This window comes from Rhinolophus sinicus, chromosome 5 (genome assembly GCF_057876585.1).
Source record: "Rhinolophus sinicus isolate RSI-liver-muscle chromosome 5, RSI-T2T, whole genome shotgun sequence".
Taxonomy (NCBI): Eukaryota; Metazoa; Chordata; class Mammalia; order Chiroptera; family Rhinolophidae; genus Rhinolophus; species Rhinolophus sinicus.
Window position 1 is genome coordinate 2040470 of NC_142505.1, and position 21681 is coordinate 2062150.

Genomic DNA, 21681 nt, shown 5'->3' on the forward strand with positions numbered 1-21681 from the left:
AAATGGGCAGAGAAGTGGCCAGTGTCCAGGGGAGCCAGGAGGAAGAGGGAGGGAAGCAGGAGAAGCGGGTGTTCACTGAGCACTTACTTTGTGCCAAGCATTCTGTCATCCGTTCTCCCTGACAAGCCTATGAAGCCATGGCCACTACTCCCATTATCCAGACAGTGACCTCAGGGAGTGTAGGGAATTTCAGCAGCAGCACTGAGCTGGGGCTTGTCCGGCTGGCTCTGGAGCCCAGGCCCTGGACCGAAATCCCATGGCGCAGGATGTGGACCTGTACTGACCTCCAATGGACACGTCAGTTACCTTGACTCATACGTCAGTGTTTCCCATCTGGGGAAATGCATCCAGAGCAGCAAAACCCTGCATTCTTACACGGAAAGTGGTTTATTCTCAAATACCAGATTTCTTTTCAAAGTGACCTGTGTTTAACAGTCTTCCCTCACATGCCTTAAATAACAAAGATTATGGACAAGCTGTGAATTAGCTGCCAAGGGCAGGATCTTACTCAGCTCGGCCACACCTTGAAATAAGGGGCTCCAGTTTACAGTCCCTGTGTAAATTAGTGCTTATTTTACTTTGGTTCAAAGGAGTAGAAAATGGTAACACAATTCCTAGGGAATATTTGGACAATAGGCCCTTTCAATCTCTATGTGACAATCATGACCATGAGGCAATTTAGTAGGCCTTATTTTTGGTTTCCGCTTTAGATTCCAAAGTGTACTCCTGTGATCCCTCCTTCTCAGGTCCCTGGGAAGCCTCTCTGGCTCCCATTGTTATCTCCAGCTAAAGGTAAAGAGAAAGCTGAGGCTCAGAGCTTAGGTCATTTGCATTCCATCACACACAATTTGCCTGCGTCCTCGTTTTCGCCCTGCGGCAAGTGCCATTCTGCTTCTGTTGCTGTGAACAAATCATTTGTGGCTTTTCCGTGGGCTGCAGCCGTCGTGGTGTCAAACAGCAAACTCACACCCCGTGCCATCGGGGTCCTCCCTGAGGGAAAGCTGGTGTAGACAGACTAGTGGGCCTGGGTCACGCCAACCTGCAGACCACTCAGAAAAGTGTTCTCCCTCTTTCCACACCGTGCAATTGCTTTTCTGCAGAACTCATGAATTTATCCGTATCATACCCCCAGAGGACCTTCTCATATTCCAGGCTCTTTGTATGAATATTTCAAGTTGTGGAAATAAAAGCAGCTAGCTGAACAGTCTGAAAATTTAACAAAGGCTGTCTTTGCTGGTTTTGTTATTCTGCTTCACTCTCTTCTATTGAAAATATCCACTGACAGGATTTTCGGAAATGAGGTTCAAGTTAAGAATAATCCCACCATAAGCGTCTTAGGAAGCTGGTTCTCTGTACTCGTTTCTAGTTAGAAACTTGGTATGGCCTGGACTTAAGCTGTGCATAATGAGGTTTAAGAAATCCAGGCGAGAAATAGAAGCTTTCTCTCAAATAGTGCTAGTAATGAAAGTTCTATTTATGGCTAAAAGTATAGAATTGAAACACACTTCCTACTAGTGTGTGGAGAGCTTTAATTTAGCTTCCAATTAAGGGTGAACTAGGCCAGATGGTTAACAAATGTATTCTCTGTCTTCAGATAAAATTAATAGGACGCTCACTCAGTAAAAACAGTAACGACAGAGAGTGGAGTATGCGTCCTTATTTATGGCAACGCTTCTTTAAGAAGCACAGAAACGGAGGAGTGGGGAAGAAAGAAAGAAGGAAAAGAAAACTTTGCTTTTATTATCTGGTAGTATTTCACAGCTGTGAGGAGCCACATTTCAGGCAACCCTGATTTAGAAAATAGGAAGAGTAAGAAACGGCTCCCTTGGAAACCCGAGGTCCCTGAATGCCTGGTCTGTGGTGTGAGGAAACTTTGGATGAGAGACGTGCTTCAGGTTGCTTTTCTTTATTGAGATTTGTATTTAAGCTCTATTTCTACATCATATTTGTGAAGATTAAAAAAAAAAAGTGGCGGGGGGTAGATTTTAGCTGAAGGGAAAATGTGGCCAGAAATGGTGATACCTGGAGTTAGGATGATGGCGCCATTTATTTTGACTTAACTTATAAGGGCACAGTTTCAAGACATTTGACAATAGTCTCCACTCTAAAGACCCCTTAGAGATTCCCATTGCTCCATGACATTCTTCATGCATTAATTAACATGTTAACTTTGCATTTTAAATGGACCACTTGTTTTAAAGTAAAATGAACTGACAGTGAATGTCGCCTCACTGACATTATCAGTGTGGACGAAGTAGGTAGATCCTAAAAAGAGAAGTGAGGATACAGGAGACAGTCAACTGGTGCTTCTAATCGAATGGGTGGTGACTCAAAGGCTGGAAGGTTGATCACAATAAATTAGCCTGTCCTGGGACTGAGTGGGGGAGAGTTGGCAGGTGATAATTTAGGGGGAAATTACCTGTCCAGACGTGAGTACCATTCCAATGAAGTAATTAGGACTGTCAGCAGCTGCCAGCTGAGGCTATAACTCAGATGACACGTGGAAGCCACCAGTCACAGTGCCAGGTACACAGTACGCACTCAATTAATGCTTATTACTATTAATGCTTATTACTTATAAAAACACTCAGGTTTCTTCCACGGTATTTCTTTTTCCTCTTCAAAGAACTCGGTCTGATACCATTTCTTCTTACCATAGTGGTCCTAGGTGATTAGCCTGATGGAGAAGAAAGGTACTTTCCAGCAAAGCATGTCTTGTATCACCTGAGCCGTCTCTGCTTTCGTGATGAGGGAGGGAACGTGACTTCTGTGACTGGGTGAGGCCTGTTTAGCAGGTGGCATATTAAGCACCACGAGCAGGAAACCCACTGCTATGGAGAAATGGCCACGCTGCTGTGGCCACTGGCTCGTTGTGCTGAGGTCTGATTCCAGTCTACAGGCGACTTCTAAATCATGCCACGCTGAGCCCTAGTCAGATGGAGTGCTTCTCAGAGAGCAGAAGTGAATATGAGCAAGGACTCTTGCTCTTGAGATAACATCATACAGTCTTAAGGTATTTTATTAATTTTATCATCAGAGCTCAGACATATTGTTTAAGATGTGCTAGACAGCAGGTTAAACACATGAGGGTTATGTAATCTCATCCTCACAATAATCCTAGGAATCGTGAGCTATTATTAATCTCCATTCTGTAAATGAGAAGATCCATGCTTGTGCAGGTGTGTTAAAATATCCGTGTGAGGGCCACACTCTTCATTGTATTAGTAGTAGTTCATTACTGTCATTATTAGAGTTATTTACATAGACTGGTCCATGTTGGGAAAATTAACCTGCACTTAAAAACTGAAGCTCACTGCTGAAACAATTTCATCTCTGTTGATTCCAGTTTTTTCCACCCACAGGCCGTTTGGGATGGCTGCAGAAAAGAGGGAGGGTATAAAATCTGAAGCAGTTCATTTAGTGTCTTCAGAAGAAGTTCCTGAGGAAACAGGAATTTTGCATTAAAATGCACATGTAGTATTGTCACCTTTGTTTTACATTTATTCTCTCTCTGTCTCATATCCCCAGTGTGAATCAGGACCATGGCATTCCGAGTTAGCAGCGATGGAACCAATCTGAGCAAAAATCTCAGCATTTAAATGCTAGCTATGAAAACATAAAATTGCTTGATTTTTCTCCCATTAGAAATTTGTTAACATGAATTGTGGCCACACAATACACTTGATAAGACTTTTAAATTTAAAAATGTTTAACTATTTGGGTATTTTTTGATAGTTTAGTTGCTTCGAGAATTCTCATGTATCTAAACTATAAAACATAATATCCAGAAATAATCCACCACAGCATATCATTCAATCACACAGATGGAAAGTGACCTAATGAGCATTTGAACCCAAGCACACAGAATCTATCCGTCAGGTCTTTTGGTTGGAAGCAACAGGAATATAATTCAAACAGGCTTATGCCAAAAAGAGTTACTGACTAACTGGAATGTTCAAAGAGGGATTTTTGGCATCAGGCATAATTTGATCTCTGTGTGTGAAGAATTCCAAGTTTCTTTCCTTTGTGTTGGCTTTGGCTTTCAACGGTACTTTTCCACTTGGGGAGAAATTGTTGCCTAGAAACTCCAAGTTTTATTGCCCTGTCTGATCAAAGCCCTGTGAATAGATTTCCTCTTCACAAGCTCTCCCAGTGGTATCCCAGTATCGGGTATGGGTGTCTCTGATTGGGTGGCCTGGTTCCTGTAGTTGACCAATCACAGTGGCCACAGTGCGCAAGTCTCTGATGGGAAGACCTGAATCGTGTGCTCTGTCCTGAAGCCATAGGTGTGGTCACCTCAGTTCAAAGACAGAGTCAGTTACAGCAGCCGGAGGGCTGCCTGCTGTGGAATCTGGGGAGGCCGGGGGATCAGGAGTATGTGGGGGTAACACTGACATTTTCTACTGCACCCCCCACTGGACAGGTGCATCTGCAGAGGATATGCTGTTTCACCCATCAGGTGGGGGGAAAGTCAGAATAGCTGAGATTGGTGGGACTTCTTCTTCTCCCCCCCTCCCCCACTTAGTTGGAGGGTCTTACAATAGCCGTGGTATCTGTATTGCCTTGAGATTAAACACACAGCTTCTGTGGCAAAGCAGCCTGGGAACACACCCCAGCTCTGCCACCTCATTTCCAGCAAAAGTCAGTGAAATCATATGTGCACATTATACACGTGCATAGCACCTGGCACGCAGTTTGTGGTTAGTATTAATTAGTATATTTGTTATAATATTATTGCAATCATTATTATTGAAGAGCAAGCTTCTATTACTGCTTCAGAGACTTAGATGTTTAGTTATGTTAAAAATTGACCTCTGTCTTCATAATCAAAACAAAGCACTATGATATAACTATGGGAAAATTACTCACTCTTTACTGAAATTATTGTTTGTCTGAAGGCTTGAGATGAAAAGCTTTTCAGTTGGTTACTTTCGTGTCTGTGTCATAAGTTTCAGAAACTGTCATAAAGAGACTAGAAAAGGTATTGCATTCAGACAAGTATCAGAACCTCTATTTTTCTCTTTGTAAATAGATTTTGTTAATTTTTTCTTTTATTACACAGGTAATGCATGCTCAGTGTAGGAAAATAATGAAAATAGAGATAAACAGAAAGTGGGAAATAAAAAGCATTCATGCCCTCATCACCCATAAGTAGTGACTTTTCATATGTTCACATATGCACAACATGTATTTTTAAAAAATGGGTGTTTCTGCATATACTGTAAAATTCACCAGACTTGGTGAAGATTCTTCTATGTGAACAAAATTTATTCTAGAACTTCATTTCTATTTGTACTAGTTTGGTGTCCCATAAAATGAATGAATAAAAAATCCAGTTATCTGAGGTTAACTGTTGTCAGGAATATGCCATTTTCCTAAAATGCCAACCTCAATGTGTGGTATGTGGCAGGGCTTTTTCAAAGCACAGAAACTAAATTTATGATAATAACTCTATTTTAAGAAAATTCAAGTTGCATCTGTAACGATATGCTAATTCTGAGACAGACATTCAGCATCACACATCCATGTGGGGTACGTTTTCTGACATTACGTGTGAGCCTGGCTGCTTTCCTACACAGTGTAGATCTTTGATTTGCACGGAAGGATCGGAATTGTTTGCCAGTACAAAGTTCCTAGGGCTTTTTCAGGTTTCTCCTTGTACTAGACGCCTTCTCTGAGTCACCATCAATCTCCTGCAGCTGCTTACTCCTCGCACCCTACAGAGCGTGGTCAACCAGTTGGCATGGGATCTGACGGTTCTCCCCCATTTGTTTTGTTGACTTGAAAAAATCCTGCATCTTTAACAAAATTTACAATTCAGCACTGCAAAATAACTATCACTACTATTAATTGACAATATATTTAGATTAGAAATATTTAGATCATCTGACAATCTGTAAGGGAGTGACCAGTGACTTGACAGAAGGAAAGGAAAGATGTTAATGTAAATAGATTGGAACTTGATTTTATAAATGATTAGTTTCTTAGGGACTATTTTCCTGTTGTAATTTTATTCACAGCCTGCATTTCGTTATATTATACCTGCAAAGCCAGGTCTTCTACACCACAAATTTCTAGATCCAGCCCTTAGGTTACACACATTAAGATTCATATATTATGTGTTTTTGCTATTTTAAAAGATACTCATATTAGACCAAAGATATTAGATATAAGATATTAAGCCAAAGTCCTATAAATAAAGGAACTCTTTCCAAATTCTTTCTAACAAGAGATGGGGTATGATGTAAAGTTATCTGTTATGTGATCATTGTTTTCCCTTTTTATTTTAGACAGACTATACATGAGTATGTTTTTTGAGGATCATAGAGCCTGTACTCCTAATTCAGGTGGATCCATCACAATACTGACCCCCCCCCCCCGCCCCGTAATCTAGCTCACCCATCACTTGTCTTCAGTTACCTACTAGTACCAATTAAGCTGTAGAGGAACCTGTGTTTTTGTCTTAGAATCTATTACTACAGAAAGAGCTTGCCTACTCTTCAATGTCATGTCCTTCAAAGAATTTTTCTCAACACCATATTTCAATTGATATAATCTTGTTACTATCTCTGCAGCCTAGTTCTTTTTTTCTGTTATTGCCATTTACAGATATATTTGATTTTGTATTTGTTTATTGTATGTTACTCCACTGATCTGTCAGCAGTGGGAGAGCAGAGAATGTGTCTATTTTAGGCACCGATTTATTCCCTGTTCACATTTCCGTGACTTGCGCATGGCAGGCACTTAATGAGGCATTATACATTGCTGAATGAGTGAATGGTGAATGATTGCATGATCTGAAATCTACCCACAATGTGATGGACTAATTGAATTTGTTTTCCTTGAGAGTTATTTTTAAGGACATTCTTGTTTTATCCTGCTGTCACAAAGGCTAACCCGGATTGTATTCTAATGAGGTGTAACTGTTTAGTCCAGTCCCTGAGATTAGTTGGAGGAGGTTGGATGGAAGCCTCTTGCCAGGGAAAGTCAAGTACAGCAAATCCCAGGCTACCCTTGAAATCCCGAACTTTCAACAGGAAGATGAAGGCTTCTACGAATGCACTGCAGGCAACCTTCGAGGAAGAAACCTGGCAAAGGGTCAACTTATTTTCTATGGTGAGCTAACGACATTTCAAAAAGTATGTGAGATATTTGTTAGTACCCTTCATCGTAAAATGTGAAGGTCATTGCCATGTGTGGAAAAGTCTCCAGGAGAGACAGGGAAGCCACGGTTCTCGGTTGGATGCTTAATATGATGCTTAGTGGGTGAGAATAGCCATTTTTAAAATATGGCTTTAACTTCAGTATGGTCTATGCATGGTATTGTTTATTATAATTGCCTTGAAAATATCAGTAGTGTCATGTTAAACCCATAAAGTTTTATCACTCAAGGTAGCTCGGAAACCACTTATCTACTATAAAACATCCAGCAATAGTCTATGACAATCTTAATTATCATTCTAAGTAGAATTTACAAAAGAAGGAGAGAATGGCAGGAGCATAATACTGAATAGTAGTTTTCAGTATTTGTTTCTGTTTCCCAGATTTTTGTCTATTCACTTGTAGGTAATAGAAAAATAAAGTAATTATTTCATTAAAAAATATATATGTTTGCCTGAATTACCAGAATCTCTCATGAATTTAAGAGAGGTGATGAAAGCATATATTTTTTAGAAGTTGTTTTTATGTCTTCTTTTATCCAGGCCAAAATATAACATTGGCATGAGATCTACTTCTTCTTCTTTTTTTTTTTTTAACATCAAATAAACTGTAAAATATACCCCAGAATTCTCAATATGTATGGTGCTTTTAAAATATTCTTAAATTCTTTGCTAAATTTAATATATCTATACTGGAGAACTTTTTAAAACTGTGTTTATATGTGGCCAAAATTCCATATAACATGTTCATATGTCAAATGTTTATAATCCTGATGAAGTAATTGGAGAAAGATACATTTTTTTGATAAGTAGAAAAGTCTAAGATATCATAATTACCTCACAGCAATGCCTCTTGGGTGTCCTGCGGGGAGGCCATATTGTGCCTCGGTTATATTATTTCCCATTTCCTTTAGGATTTTCAGTTTTAACCCAGAATGAAAAGCAGTATTTTATACATAGAACATGATTCCCTCCCCATATTCCTCTACAGTTGTAACAATGCTAACCAATGCATATATATCTGCATTTACATTAATGCATAACTTTACAAAGGAAAGTCATTTGGCATCCAGCATCTTTTCTAAACAACATAGTAAGGATGTGACTGAGGTTTTTTAGTGGTAAAAGATATTAAAGGCTTTGGCGAGTTTTTAATAGATAGGTCATTTTTCTATTTAATAGACAAAGATATAACCAGAAAATGGAGGTATCTGTAAACTGGAAAATGCTTTCTCCTACACTGATACAGCAGCTGTTAGCTTGTAAAGAAGTCTTCACAAATACTAATTCACGTGATTCTTACAATAATAAGATGCAAAAATAATTTTCAGTGATGTTATAGGTAAGAAACCTTAGATGAGTTGAGCAAGATCAGAGATGTTTGTCGGATCTGAGATGAGAACTCTGAAGAGTCCTCCTCAAGTATACCCTTTCCGCCTTCCCTGCCTCCGCAGCACAGCAGTCGAAGCCCATTCACGTGACATGTCACCACAACTGAGTTTTATGACATTTAATTTATACCCCACCTGTATCCATGAATGACAGTAAGAATAGTACGACCTGTCACCTACCTAACACTTTAACATGAGTTCAGTCGGCTGCTTTTGGCCCCAGTGTCATGTAGAACTTTCTCAGGTAAGAAAATAAGGTTTTGGGAAATGCATGCGCAGCATTAAGTTAGGTGCCGAGACTTTGTGCACATCCACAAGTTCTCATTCCTGTCAAGAGCTTTATCTAGGGGGAAACAAGGATTATCATCTGACTAAAACACGATGAGGCTCATATTGGATTTATGTTTCAAGCCGTTGAATCGTAATTATATCTGACACACACACTTTTAATTAGTACTTCAGACCAAATAGAATCAGTGGTCTTTTGCCCACAAGGGTTCAGACTTGGCTTGCATTTTCTAACCTGACCCATGCACTCGTGTTTAGCATGGAATTGTTATCTGGCCTTGTTCTGCACTGGGACCTTCTCCCACAAGTCCCAAGTTGTTATACAGGCGCCACAAAATGACAAATGACAAACGGATCTTGTGGCAAAGGCCCACTGCTATAGTCAACGTGTTGCCCCATGTTGCCCTTGCATTTCTGGTCCTCGAATCGTGTGTGGGGGGCTGCTAGCCCCTGTGATCCTGATGGCGAGTCCTCGGCCTGGAGCGTGGTGTCTTCAATGATTGACTTGCCAAAGAATTGGTCTTTGTCTCTTTTTGAAACAGCCCCTCCAGAATGGGAGCGACAAATCCAGAACACATACCTGTCGATCTATGACAGCCTGTTCTGGGAGTGCAAGGCTCGTGGGAAGCCACACCCCTGGTACACGTGGCTGAAGAATGGGGAGCGCCTCGGCCCAGAGGTAAGCGACGGTGTGGGTGCTGAACACCACCCTGCCGACCAGAGGACGTTCTCACTGACAGCAACAACAAATGTTTTTGGAATGTTTACCCGGAGTCAGGAAATGTAGTGGACTCTTTATATATACTAATTTATTCAATTAAACTCAAAGTAGCTGTTAATATTAGCCACATTTTTCACACAAGGTCACGTACTGGTCAGTGATAAAGTTACACGCAGATGTCACCATCATCATTACCATCAACATTATCACCATCGTCACCATCACCATCACCATCACCATCATCACCATCATCACCATCACCATCACCATCACCACCATCACCATCATCACCATCACCATCATCACCATCACCATCATCACCATCACCATCATCACCTTCACCATCACCATCATCATCTTCATAGTTAATACCTATTGAACTCTCATATGACACAGGCCATGTTAAATATTTTTCTATGCCTTATTTTATTGCATCCTCATGACAACCTTATGAGAGAGATATAGTTATTATTTTTTTATATAAATGAAGAAAATTGGTTTCAGAGAGAGGTTTAGTCACTTGTCCAGGTCACGCAGCAGCTAGTAAATATTAGAATTAGTATCTGAAACTTAGTCTGTCTGATCCCGGGACCCAAGTTCTTACTGATTACCCAGTATCTTGCTTTTATGAAAACTAATGATTATCTCTAAACCCATAGGAAAGTGGAGAACTGGGGCAGTTAGGCACATTTTCTGACCTCAAGCATACTTCTTTCTAACAATACACATAAAATGAGACAGAGTTGTTTTTCCCATCAAATTATCCAAATAATTGTGCTAATTCTTCATTTTACTTTGTACATGTAGCCATAGCCAGAGACACAAAAATATCTGTTGTTTAGAAGCTGAATATAATGATGGTTTTTGTTTCAGCTTTAGTGGAATTTTCTTCCTGCACGCGTTTTCATGTAACATTCTCTGCTTCCTCCAGCCAGCTTGTTTATCTTTAGAGATGGTAACAGGTACCTTGAAATATTTAGTTTTAAGTTGTGTTTGCAATATTAAACGATTTCGTTGTGTGCACTCAAAGTTGTAATTCCACATCCTAAATGGGACTCTGTAACGGATGTGGCTGTTGAAACACACTTTAGAGTCAGTTGCAGAGAAGAAAATTCAACCTCCTCCTACTTATGACACAATTAGAAAATTATCAGGTGATCACATTTCAAACATTTCTGAGACCTTATGATGGGAAGGCAAGTGAATACTTTAATATCCGTGTCTAATATTAGTGTCAATCACGTTTTCTGGAATAATTGGAATGATGGTGTGTCCCAAAGTATGTATATACCATATCACAGAAGCTTAGTGTACATTCTATGCAGAGAATGCCAATTTTCAAAGAATTGAGATAATATAAAATACACAAAACACGAAAATGACACTAAGCATATTTCTATTTTTTAGAACTTCAGATAGCTGCTCAGGATCTTGCAGTACGTCCAACTCACCTTCGTAAACATCAGTTCTGATCTACCCAGACAGCATGTCTCATAGATATGCACAAGCACAATGTATTCTGATGAAGAGAACGCCCATGTTAACATACTAGCATCTTTATATGACTTCTCTTTTATTAGGACAGAATTCAAATAGAAAACGGGACGCTTAGCATAACGATGCTGAATGTGTCGGATTCTGGTGTCTACCAGTGTGCTGCTGAAAACAAATATCAGATAATTTATGCAAATGCAGAATTGAGAGTATTAGGTAAGTCATTCCTTTATAACCAAAAAAAGTGAAAATGACATTTTAGCAAGCTATGACTGAAGCCAATTTTTCTGTAAATTTGAAATTGCTTTCCCTTGAAATAACGGGAAATGTCTAAATCAGCTTTTAAAAATGCAAGACGATAATTATTATTCTGCTTGGGCAATCCATTAAGGCTCCCAGAGGAGACCACCATTGGGTACACCAAACCAGAACAGGCTCCTGCAAAGCTGATCCTAGCTGAGGTTCTGAAAAACTATCCATCATATATACAATGGAATATCATTAAGCCATAAGAAAAAATGAAACACTGCCATTTGTTACAACATAGATGGATTTTTTTCCTTCCTTCCTTCCTTCCTTCCTTCCTTCCTTCCTTCCTTCCTTCCTTCCTTCCTTCCTTCTTTTCTTTCTTTCTTTTTAATTTCATGTGTACAAAGCAATATAATATTTAGATATTTCATATCTCCATGACTATTGTGACTATAATTTGTGTTTTCTAATCCCTTCACCTTCTCTCCCAACCCCACCCCTTCCCATCTAGCAACTATCGGTTTTCTTTCTCTATATCTCTGAGTCTATTTCTGTTTAATTTGCTTGTATATTATGTTATTTAGATTCCACATATAAGTGAGATCATATGGTGTTTGTCTTTCTCTGTCTGACTCATTTCACTTAGCATATTATTCTCTAGGTCCATCCATATTGTTGCAAATAGTAAGATTTCATTCTTCTTTAGGCTGAGTAATGCTCCACTGTATACATGTACCACAGTTTCTTTATCTAATCATCTATCGATGGGTATTTTGGCTATTTCCATGTCTTGGCTATTGTGAATAGTGCTGCAATTAACATAGGGGTGCATATATTTTTTTTCAAATTAGTGTTTTCGATTTCTTTGGATAGATATCTAAGAGTGAAAGTGCTGGGTCATAAGGTAGTTCCATTTTCAACCTTTTGAAGAACTCCATACTGTTTTCCAAAGTGGCTGCACCAATCTGCAATCCCACCAACAGTGCACGAGTATTCCCTTTTCTCCACATCCTCGCCAGCACTCGTTATTTGTTGATTTATTGATGATAGCCATTCTGACAGGAGTGAGGTGGTATCTCATTATGGTTTATATTTGCATTTCTCTAATGATTAGTAAGGTTGAGCATCTTTTCATATGTCTATTGACCATCTGTATGTCCTGAGATTATCACGCTAAGTGAAATAAGTCAGACAGAAAAAGTCAAGAACCATATGACTTCACTCATATGTGGGATTTAAAATGGAAAGCAACAAACAAACAACACAAATAAACAAGCAAAAACTTATAGACATGGACAATAGTTTAGTGGTTACCAGAGGGTAAGGGGGGAAGGTGGTGGTAGAAGAGGGTAAAGGGGTCAAATGTATGACGATGGAAGGAGAATTGACTTTGGGTGGTGAGCACATGATGCAATATAGAGATGACATGTTATAGAAATGTACACTTGAAATCTATATAATTTCACTAACCATTGTCACTCCAATAAATTTAATTTAAAAATAAAAGGATCCATCAGGAATGTTTTCAGCTTCAAATAAAAAATTGAAAAAGGGAACCTCGATTTCTAGTGACTTAATAAACACAGATTTATTTTATCTGTTAATGAGGAGTTCAAGGGTGATGGCTGAGCTATGGCACTGCACCTTGATGATGTTATTTTTTAAACGTTTCCCTCATGCTTGTGGCCTCATGGTTCCAGGAAGGCTGCTGTAGCTCCCGAAATCAACTCCATACTCAAGGCAAGAGAGAAAACAGGGGACAGAACTGACCATGTCTATCCCTTGGCTAGACCGCTCCACATGACATTGGCTAGAACCCTACCATGTGAACACTAGTGCAGGGTTTTGTGAAGGCTTGATAGAACTCATCCTCTTTCTTACCATGATGATTCATTCATTCAACAAATATTTATTGAGTAATTATACAATGCCAGAGATTTGAGCTACAGTGTTGATTAAGATAAGCATGGTCCCTGCTCTTATGGATCTTTGGACATAGTTATGTAATTAAAATTATAACAAGTTCAATTGAAAAGCAGAAGTTGTTATGAGAGCATGTGGCTTGACATCAACCTAGGTAGAAAGAGCTAAAGGGAGCAGCTGGGAAAGGTTTCTTAGAAAAGGAGACATTGTGTTTGAGACCTGAATGAGAAGAGGCAGGCAAGGAGCATGCAGACACCACAGCTGGGATCCTAGAGTCGACAGAACCAAAGGGGCAGCACAAATCCCAAACGGGAGCTTCTGACTTTGAAATCATTAGCTAAGGCCATTGTTTTCATTGTTCCCAGCAGCACTAAAGGCTCAAATTCAGACAAGATAAGATTTGAAAAATGTCCTTACCTCACAGATTCATCAGGAATTTGGTGGACACATACAACTGGGTGTCGTTTTGCATTTGTGCATTATTATCGTGGCATACTCACAATTCCCGTGATCTTATTGTATCTTTACATGTTAGTTTTGAGACAGTTCTGCCAGGGTTTTGAACAAAGAGGATGGTTCCTTTAACTCAATACTTGGGCTCTCATTCTTTTTTTTTTTTTTTTTTTTCCTTTACTTGAGAACTCAAGGGAAGCTGGGAAAATAATTCTGTATAGTGGAAAACATTGAGATAAAGAAGTTTGAGAATGATATTTTGGGACAGCCACCAGCGGTATTTGTCACAGTAAATGATTCATTAATCTCTTTCATCCCAAGACTTTCTTAGTGGTGGGAAGAAAGAGATGAGAGGGAAGAAGAATCAAATGAAAAGATACAATGTCCTCCTATGAGTTCATCGGTGATGGCATTGATTTGTTTGTTCGTTCTTTCCATCACCGCTACTTGTTAAAAAGCCAGATTTTAAAATATTATGATGATTATGGTCAAGAATTTGGGTAGGTGACAAGTTGAACATACCTAAATTGAGCACATTCTTTTTAAGCTGAGTTCAGAAGGAAAGTGTGTATAGGCCAGCAGGGTTTGGGGGGCAGAGAAGCAGCAGCTGAAGTACCCAGAAACAGGACAGCGTGGTGTATCACAAAGAACTTCACTGGGCTCTAGGCTAGGAATGGGGTTCGGACACATGGGCTCCCGCATCCATGAAGCTGGGTGGACTTGGATGCACCCCAGACAGTTTAATAATTTCCCACCCTCATGATCTGATATTTGTTCAACATTCATTTAGTGGGGACAAAGTTGAAACTGACAAAGATGTTGTTTTAAAAATGGTCTACTCACCTTGAAGGCAAATTATTTACATATTTCTAGTTAAAGGTTTACCTGAAAAAAAATGTGACACAGTGATACAGCATTTCTGATTTATTTCCATGGTATTCCATTGTTATATGATAGATAGATAGATAGATAGATAGATAGATAGATAGATAGATAGATAGATATTTGATAGATTATAGATATGGATATATAGATATATACAAAGGGTGCCAAAAAAATGTATACACATTTTAAGAAAGGAAAACTGTATTAAAATTGTAATCTCGATATATACAGATCACGAAAGATGAATACAAGTCACATTTGACTTCTTCAATTACAAGAGGTGCTCAAAGTGTCCAGACACTTCCAATTATAGCAAACTACTGCTTGAGCAACGTTAACCAAAGTGTCCACTTTTATACATTATTTTTAGCACCCCTGGTATAAAGATGTCAGCTGGAGTATGTTTAGTGATTTCCCTAATCAGGGTTAAAATTCTTCTTCTGTCTCTTCACATCTTTATTGTAAATTCTGAATGTGACTTTTTCTAACTTGCTTTCCCCCTCATCCTCTGGCTTTTGGTATTGCAATGATCAACACCAAAAGAAAAATAAATTACACTTAGCACACATGATCTTATTTAATGCCCACACCAGATTTCTGAGGTAATATCTATTGCCAGCTTCATTTTACAAATGGAAATACAGACTCCAAATGCCAGGCCGATCAATATCTGACCCCAGAACACCTTGAACCAAGTAACGTAAGAAAGTGTTCTGGGTGCAAATATTAGAGTCCACCTAGTGTTCCAAGCTACATCTTGGGTTACTACATGTTATTTATGTAACTTAACAACTTTTACAAATTTTTCACTTTTAGCCTCCGCTCCTGATTTCTCCAAAAATCCCATTAAGAAAAATTCAGTTGTTCAAGTCGGTGGGAACATTGCTATTGAATGCAAACCAAACGCTTTCCCCAAGGCAGCTGTCACCTGGAAAAGAGGAACGGATAGCCTGAGACAGAGCAGAAGGTACCTGAAACTTTACTTGTTTTAATAGTTTGAAATATTTTGTAGCACAATACCTGCCAAATTTTTAGGGTTTCCTAGGTCTTCCAAAATGTCCTCCCTTATGGTAGAGTTATAACTGCATATCTGGAGATACAGAAATTGTTCACTGACAGTAAAAAGAAAAGAACCTCCTAAAGCTAAGACCTGCAGAATATTCTGTGTGTGTGCTTGTAATCGACGTATTTTTTAAAATCCTTTAAGACCTTTCCTACATTCAGCTGGAAGAGTTTTTCCCGACGCGGCCTGCTGAGAATCAGTACAAGCGCACACTCAAGGACAGAGACTCACACACCTCATGTGGTGGTTTTAAATAGTCACACAGGTGTTCCCCTCATGACAAAATGGAGTCACCACAGGAACAAATGTGGACAGGTTCCTGTAGAGAAGGAAGAGAGATTTTCTTCCATAATGAATGATGTATGTGTGTGTGTGTGGGGGGGAATCCTGGTCCTAGCATGTCTTCTACGAGCGTTTTTGACTAAAGAAAACAGGTGTTTTTCTCTACTTTCTGCACTTTCTGCACCCCATTGTACTGTGGACCCGTGCATAGCTAGAGATGTCTGGCTCATAGCTGCAGCTCTGTTTAATGGTGTGCGTGTTACTGTGTGATCAGAAGCACGGTGGAGTACTTCTAAGAGTGGCCATTGTGCTAAAGATATAAAAATGGTTCAATGACCATTTCTGTAGCATCATACGCGTTATGAACTCATATGCAAACCAGGCCAGAGACATAGCAAGTGAACGAGACAAGCCAGGCGAAGGAAGGGACAGTGCAACAGTGATGGAAAATGGTAATCTGTCTTGTAAGACAGGACTCTGAAGGACTGGAGAGTGACCTCTGCACCTAACAGAACCAGAACGACGAATCCCGTCAAATGCCATTTTGTGGGGAGGCAACCCCAGGGTTTAGAATGTTCAGCATTTCAGGAAAAGCCAGAAATCTGGGCGCTGGCGTTGAAGCTTCTGAGCCAGATAAAATACCCATAGGCTGGATGCAGGGGCCCCATTTTTTACATCTGGTCCTTGGAGTGCACTTGTGGTCAAGCAGGACAGAAAAGGTTAAAACCGACCACTGAGCAGGGCTCTGTGTTGGCCTGTGGAGGGCTGTGTCATGGGTGACGAGATGCACCAGGGAAGGCCCCGTCTAAGGCGCTATTGCTTTCCCTACGCGCCGGTCTCCAGTGGCCTCTGTAACCCTGGACAGGGCTTCTCCCAGCGCGGGTTCTGCTGAGTTTATCTGCGTGCGCCCTGTGTCTTGGCAGGACGCATACCCAAGGAGTATCTGTGGATGAACACCTATGTCAGGAAGGATGATTAGATAAGGTGTCACCAGCCTCAGAGAAAAGCTGTTTTTCAGGAGATGGCTCAAGATGGAAGAACGGGTGCTTGGAAGCTGAGGTGGGAGGGGGATGAGGGAAAGCTGTGCCGGGGCCATCCTGTGCCGGGACTGCCTGGGGCACTGCTGCACGCTCTCCCAGGGGATGATGTGCAGACCCCGGCAGTGTCCTCTCCCACTGCTGAAGTCCAACAAGGGTTGGATGCTCTGCGGCAGAGCAGAAAGCTCAGGACCCAGAGCCGGGCTCGGCTCTGTGCCTCGGCTGCGGTCACCTGACCGGCCCTGCCTCTTACTGAAGTGGCTGGAAGGTCTCGGCCACAGCACGAGTGATTGTTCCCCTTCCGGAACCTCGAAAGGCCCAAATGCAAGGTGTGTGGGGAGAGAGAAAAGGAAGAAGATTAGGATAAAAGTATGAAAATGAGAGAGAGAGCAAAATTGAAGCGCACAAGGGAAACTGTTTGTTGAAACAGCCTTTCAGGTTTTTGTTTTTTCCTTTTGCGCCACGCACAGTGAGTTGGGATCTTTCCTGTCACAGATACCGTAGCAGCTTCAGGATTGTCTCACTGTGATTAAGGGGACGACCCCTGTGCTTTCTCCTCACAGATCTGTCTTCCCTACTCCCGCGCTCCATTGCTTTAGGATTTCATTATAGGTTTCAACAAAAGGAAACAACCAAATACACAAAATGATCCCCTGAACACATATCCAAATAGTCAAAAAACACAACTTGAGCCCAGCAGAAGGTGGTGATGCTGGACGCACACCTCCGCCAGGTCCAGGTGACCTTCAGCGGCGATTTGCAAAGGCCGCACCACAGCTCAGTGGGACCATGTCTCTGCAAGCTTCACGCTGCTCCTCCTGTTTCCGATCCCACTGCCTCCTGAGCTGGCTGCTTCTATTAAGTGCACGGCTTCCTGCTGCTTATTGGGGAAGGCAGGCCCCACACGTCTGCCTGTGTTGACCTAATGGCTTTTTTGTCATCTTTTTCGTGGCAATTTCCAAACAGGCTGCAGGTAAAAATTAGAGTAAAGATAAAAAGAAGGGAGGCAAGCAAGGAGGGAAGGGAGAGACTCTGTTACTCTTTACTGTACACGTAGTAAGGTCTCGTGAAAAGGGAGCCTGGCTCTTACTCCACTCTCATTACCCCATAACTTTCAGGAAGTCATTTGACATATTAGGCTTTTGTATGTAAACTGGATCAGAGACCTCTCACCTCCCTAAAAAAGTAGAGCCCAGTGGTCTCTTCGAGCCTGTCCAGGCCTAAGGTTGTTTATTTCTTCCATGTCTCCGGTCTGAGCCATTAGAGTATAACCAATTCTTTCTTCCATGATCAAAACGCTTCTTCTCAAATCAGTGGTCAAAGGACATGTCCCTAATCCTAGCAGAGGTAATGCATTCAGCTTGTATATGGCTAATGCCCTGAAGAAAGCTTTGCAGAGAGGGGAGAATGTTAAAACAGAGGGTGATGCCACAGAATATTTCTTGTAGCCTTTGGAATATATGAATAAAAGTTATTTGATGTGTGTGTATGTGTCTGTGTTTATTCACGAGTGTGTGCATATCACGAGGGATACATAGCATTTCCAAATCAAATGAATTTAATTCAGTGCCCTGGGAGCCAGGGCTGGAGTGGTATAGCGGCTGACTGGGAAATCACTTTGTACATTTGATCCACAAAATACAAGGTTTATCACATGTGTAGATACACTGTTAGATGTTGGATTTGAAAGGGGCATTAGTGATGACTTCTCCCAGGACCAGATCTTAAACTCAAACATAGAATGCTGAGTCCCAGTATGCATTTTTAATGCCATAAAAGGCTGATTATTTCACTTAATTCGCAAAATAATTTCTACCCTCTCTTACCTCTATTAAAGCATGACACAGTTGTATATTTAGGAAGATTACAAGTCAGATACAGAAAACAATTAAAATTTTTACAGTAATTTCAAGTACGGATAGTTTTTAGTTCTTGACCTTGGAAATACCTGTGTGGGGAAATGATCATTTTTACTCTCTGTTATAAAACTTCTATATGGTCTTATCTACTTTGAAGTTTCATTGTCACTAACTCTTGCTCCCAATAAAGTGTAAATACCTAGAGATAGTTGAAAGGACTCTAAAGAAGCCTATTCAAAGAAATCTTTGTATTGCCTGCTTATAAAAAATGGTATTTATATGTATGTATTAGCTGTCTCATTCATCCAGGAGTAGAGGAAACTGTGTATATATAGTCAAAAATCACAAATAGTAAAAAACCACAAATCGAGCCCAGCAGAAGGTGGTGATGGTGGACACACACCTCTGCCAGGTCCACGTGACCTTCAGCAGTGATTGCAAAGGCCGCACCACAGCTCAGTGGGACCACAGCCCAGTGTGTATATATACACACACAGTTTCCTCTGCTCTTAGATGAATGAGACAGTACACATTACATAGCTAGTAACTGATGAATGTGAGACGTGATGCTAAGTCTCCAATCTCCGTGTCCAGACCTTTTTTTCTCTATGGATAATGGAGAACATACCCTAGTCTTTATTTTTTGAAGGGCCCTTGTCACAGGATTTAAGCTAATTTCAGATCGAGCAATAATTCTGAATCTGGTTAACATGTTTGTCATTGGCCTGTTTGCCACAATTGAAGTTGTGACTATTTTAAGCGCTCTATCTTTGTGTCTATATCCGTGGCAGGTTGTTAGAGTAGACGGGTTTTCCTCCAGCTGAAAATAGGTAGATGGCATTACAGACTCCAAAGGCTGCCTGTTTCCTGGGAGTTGATGGTCATATGACATCCACCTCATTCTTTTGAGGGTGCCTGTTCATTCCGAAAAGCACCTAAACTGTGAAAGTGTGTTCCTGTGGGACAGACTGGGACATGTTATGAAGAGCCCCGCACTGGGAATGACAGCGCAGGGATCTGGTCCCAGTTCTGTCACTGGTGAGGGGCCTGACCCGGGAGTAAACCACCAGCCTCCACTTATTTTCTTTGAGGACAATATTTCTTGGATTTACTTAAGATGAAATAGTGGGAAAACAACTTTAGGAAACATTGAACACTATACCCATGCAGTGACTGCCAGCATAGAAACTACATATTAAAAATCAATGCAATACATTAACCTGGCAGGTTGTAATTGCCAATTCAATCATACTTATCATTTTATAGGTTTTACTGATTTGCCCATGTGACCAAGTGATTGAGTTAAACACGGTCATTGCTGCAAATTGTCAAAGCCGCTAACGTGATCTGGTGGGATGCATTCAGAGGGCGCACAGCGCCCTGGCAGCAAGGCTGGGAGGTCCTCATGGGTCCAGCATCCAGCACCAACCTGGGACACAGTGGAGGTGCAGTGAATATTTTCTGTGCTGCTAAATCAGTGGAAGTTAGAGTTCCCTGGGTTTTGTTTATGTCCATCTGCCTTAAGATATTTTGAAGTTAACTCAAAAACTCATTTAATAATAAATAGGCCTGTGATGTGTGCATTCATTTGTTCTGTAAACATTTAATGAGTACCTGTTACCTCCCAAATTCTCCACTAGGGGCTGGGGGTAGAATGTCAAGCGAGCCAACCGCGTGGCACACAATAGCCTTTGCTGAGAAGTGTGTTTCTTTAAAATTTTTGGAACCAGCAGATCTGGGTTCAAGTCTCCATTCTACTTGCCAGTTGCTAGCGAAGGGGACTGGGTGACCTGTGTACAGTCTGCTGCCATTGGGTGTGTTTATTGCTCCAATCCTGTCCTGTATGCAAATCCCAGTGGCACGTTCTCAACTCCAGCAGCCGGAGCAGAACCATGCACCTCATCACAGAAAGTCAACATGAATATAGATTAAGCTCATCTCTGCAAGGCCTTCTCAGGCAACCCGGGAATCAATTCCACATCTGCTAGGTTTGATTAATCGCTGCTTTTTTTTTTTTTTTTTTGTCCTGTGGATCTACTTAGCAAGTGAACTGACAGAAATCAAAGGCCTAGATTTATCTCCTTATGCCCAGTGACTCCTGGCTACTTGTTTAGGGAAATGTTCAGCTATTGGACAGACAGCTCAAAAGGCAATGCCGGAATCACCTGAGGTCTGGTCAATGGCCATACAAACTCTGAACAACAAAAATAAAGAGGCGGAGAGAATTTTTTCCTATTATTGAAAGAATAATAGTTGAATTAATAAATAATCTACATTTCTTTCTCATTTTCCTAAAAAAAAAAAAAAAAAAAAAATCAACCAAATTTCTCCCTAATTTCCTAAAACAAAATAAAATAAAACCCAGCTATACAACAGATATATGGTCATTGATAAATAGTCATTTTAAATACCTCTTACTGTGTTTTCCCGAAAATAAGACCTAGCTGGACAATCAGCTCTAATGTGTCTTTTGGAGCAAAAATTAATATATGACCTGGTTTTATTTTACTACAATATAAGACCAGGTCTTATATAACACCGGGTATTTAATATAATATAATATAACATAACATAACATAACATAACATAACATAACATAACATAATATAATATAACATAATACTGTGTCTTATATTAATTTTTGCTCCAAAAGATGCATTAGAGCTGATCGTCCGGCTAGGTCTTACTTTTGGGGACACACGGTATATGTTGGGTGGTATGCCAACGTTGTATATCTCTAAAATTAAAGTACAACCTTTTTCGACTTCAGATACCTTTCTGAGAAACATAGTTGTCACAGGCTTTGTTTGTACCACTTTTACCTCAGTATGTCAAAGAGCTAAATGCACAGACATTTTGAAATTCAAGAATCAAAC

At 40.4% G+C, this 21681-nt stretch overlaps 1 protein-coding gene across 3 annotated transcripts in view; it reads left to right on the forward strand.

Moving 5' to 3' along the window:
• The window catches only part of CNTN6 (contactin 6), a 253496-nt gene that overhangs the window by 179012 nt on the left and 52803 nt on the right, over positions 1 to 21681 (forward strand). For 2 of the 3 annotated variants that reach the window (XM_019755809.3, XM_019755810.3), the window contains exons 8-11: positions 6932 to 7116; positions 9382 to 9518; positions 11141 to 11270; positions 15381 to 15531. In XM_019755809.3, coding sequence (XP_019611368.3) covers positions 6932 to 7116; positions 9382 to 9518; positions 11141 to 11270; positions 15381 to 15531 — 603 coding nt within the window. The remainder of the gene's footprint in view (positions 1 to 6931; positions 7117 to 9381; positions 9519 to 11140; positions 11271 to 15380; positions 15532 to 21681) is intronic. The other variant, XM_019755811.3, reaches the window with a different exon arrangement.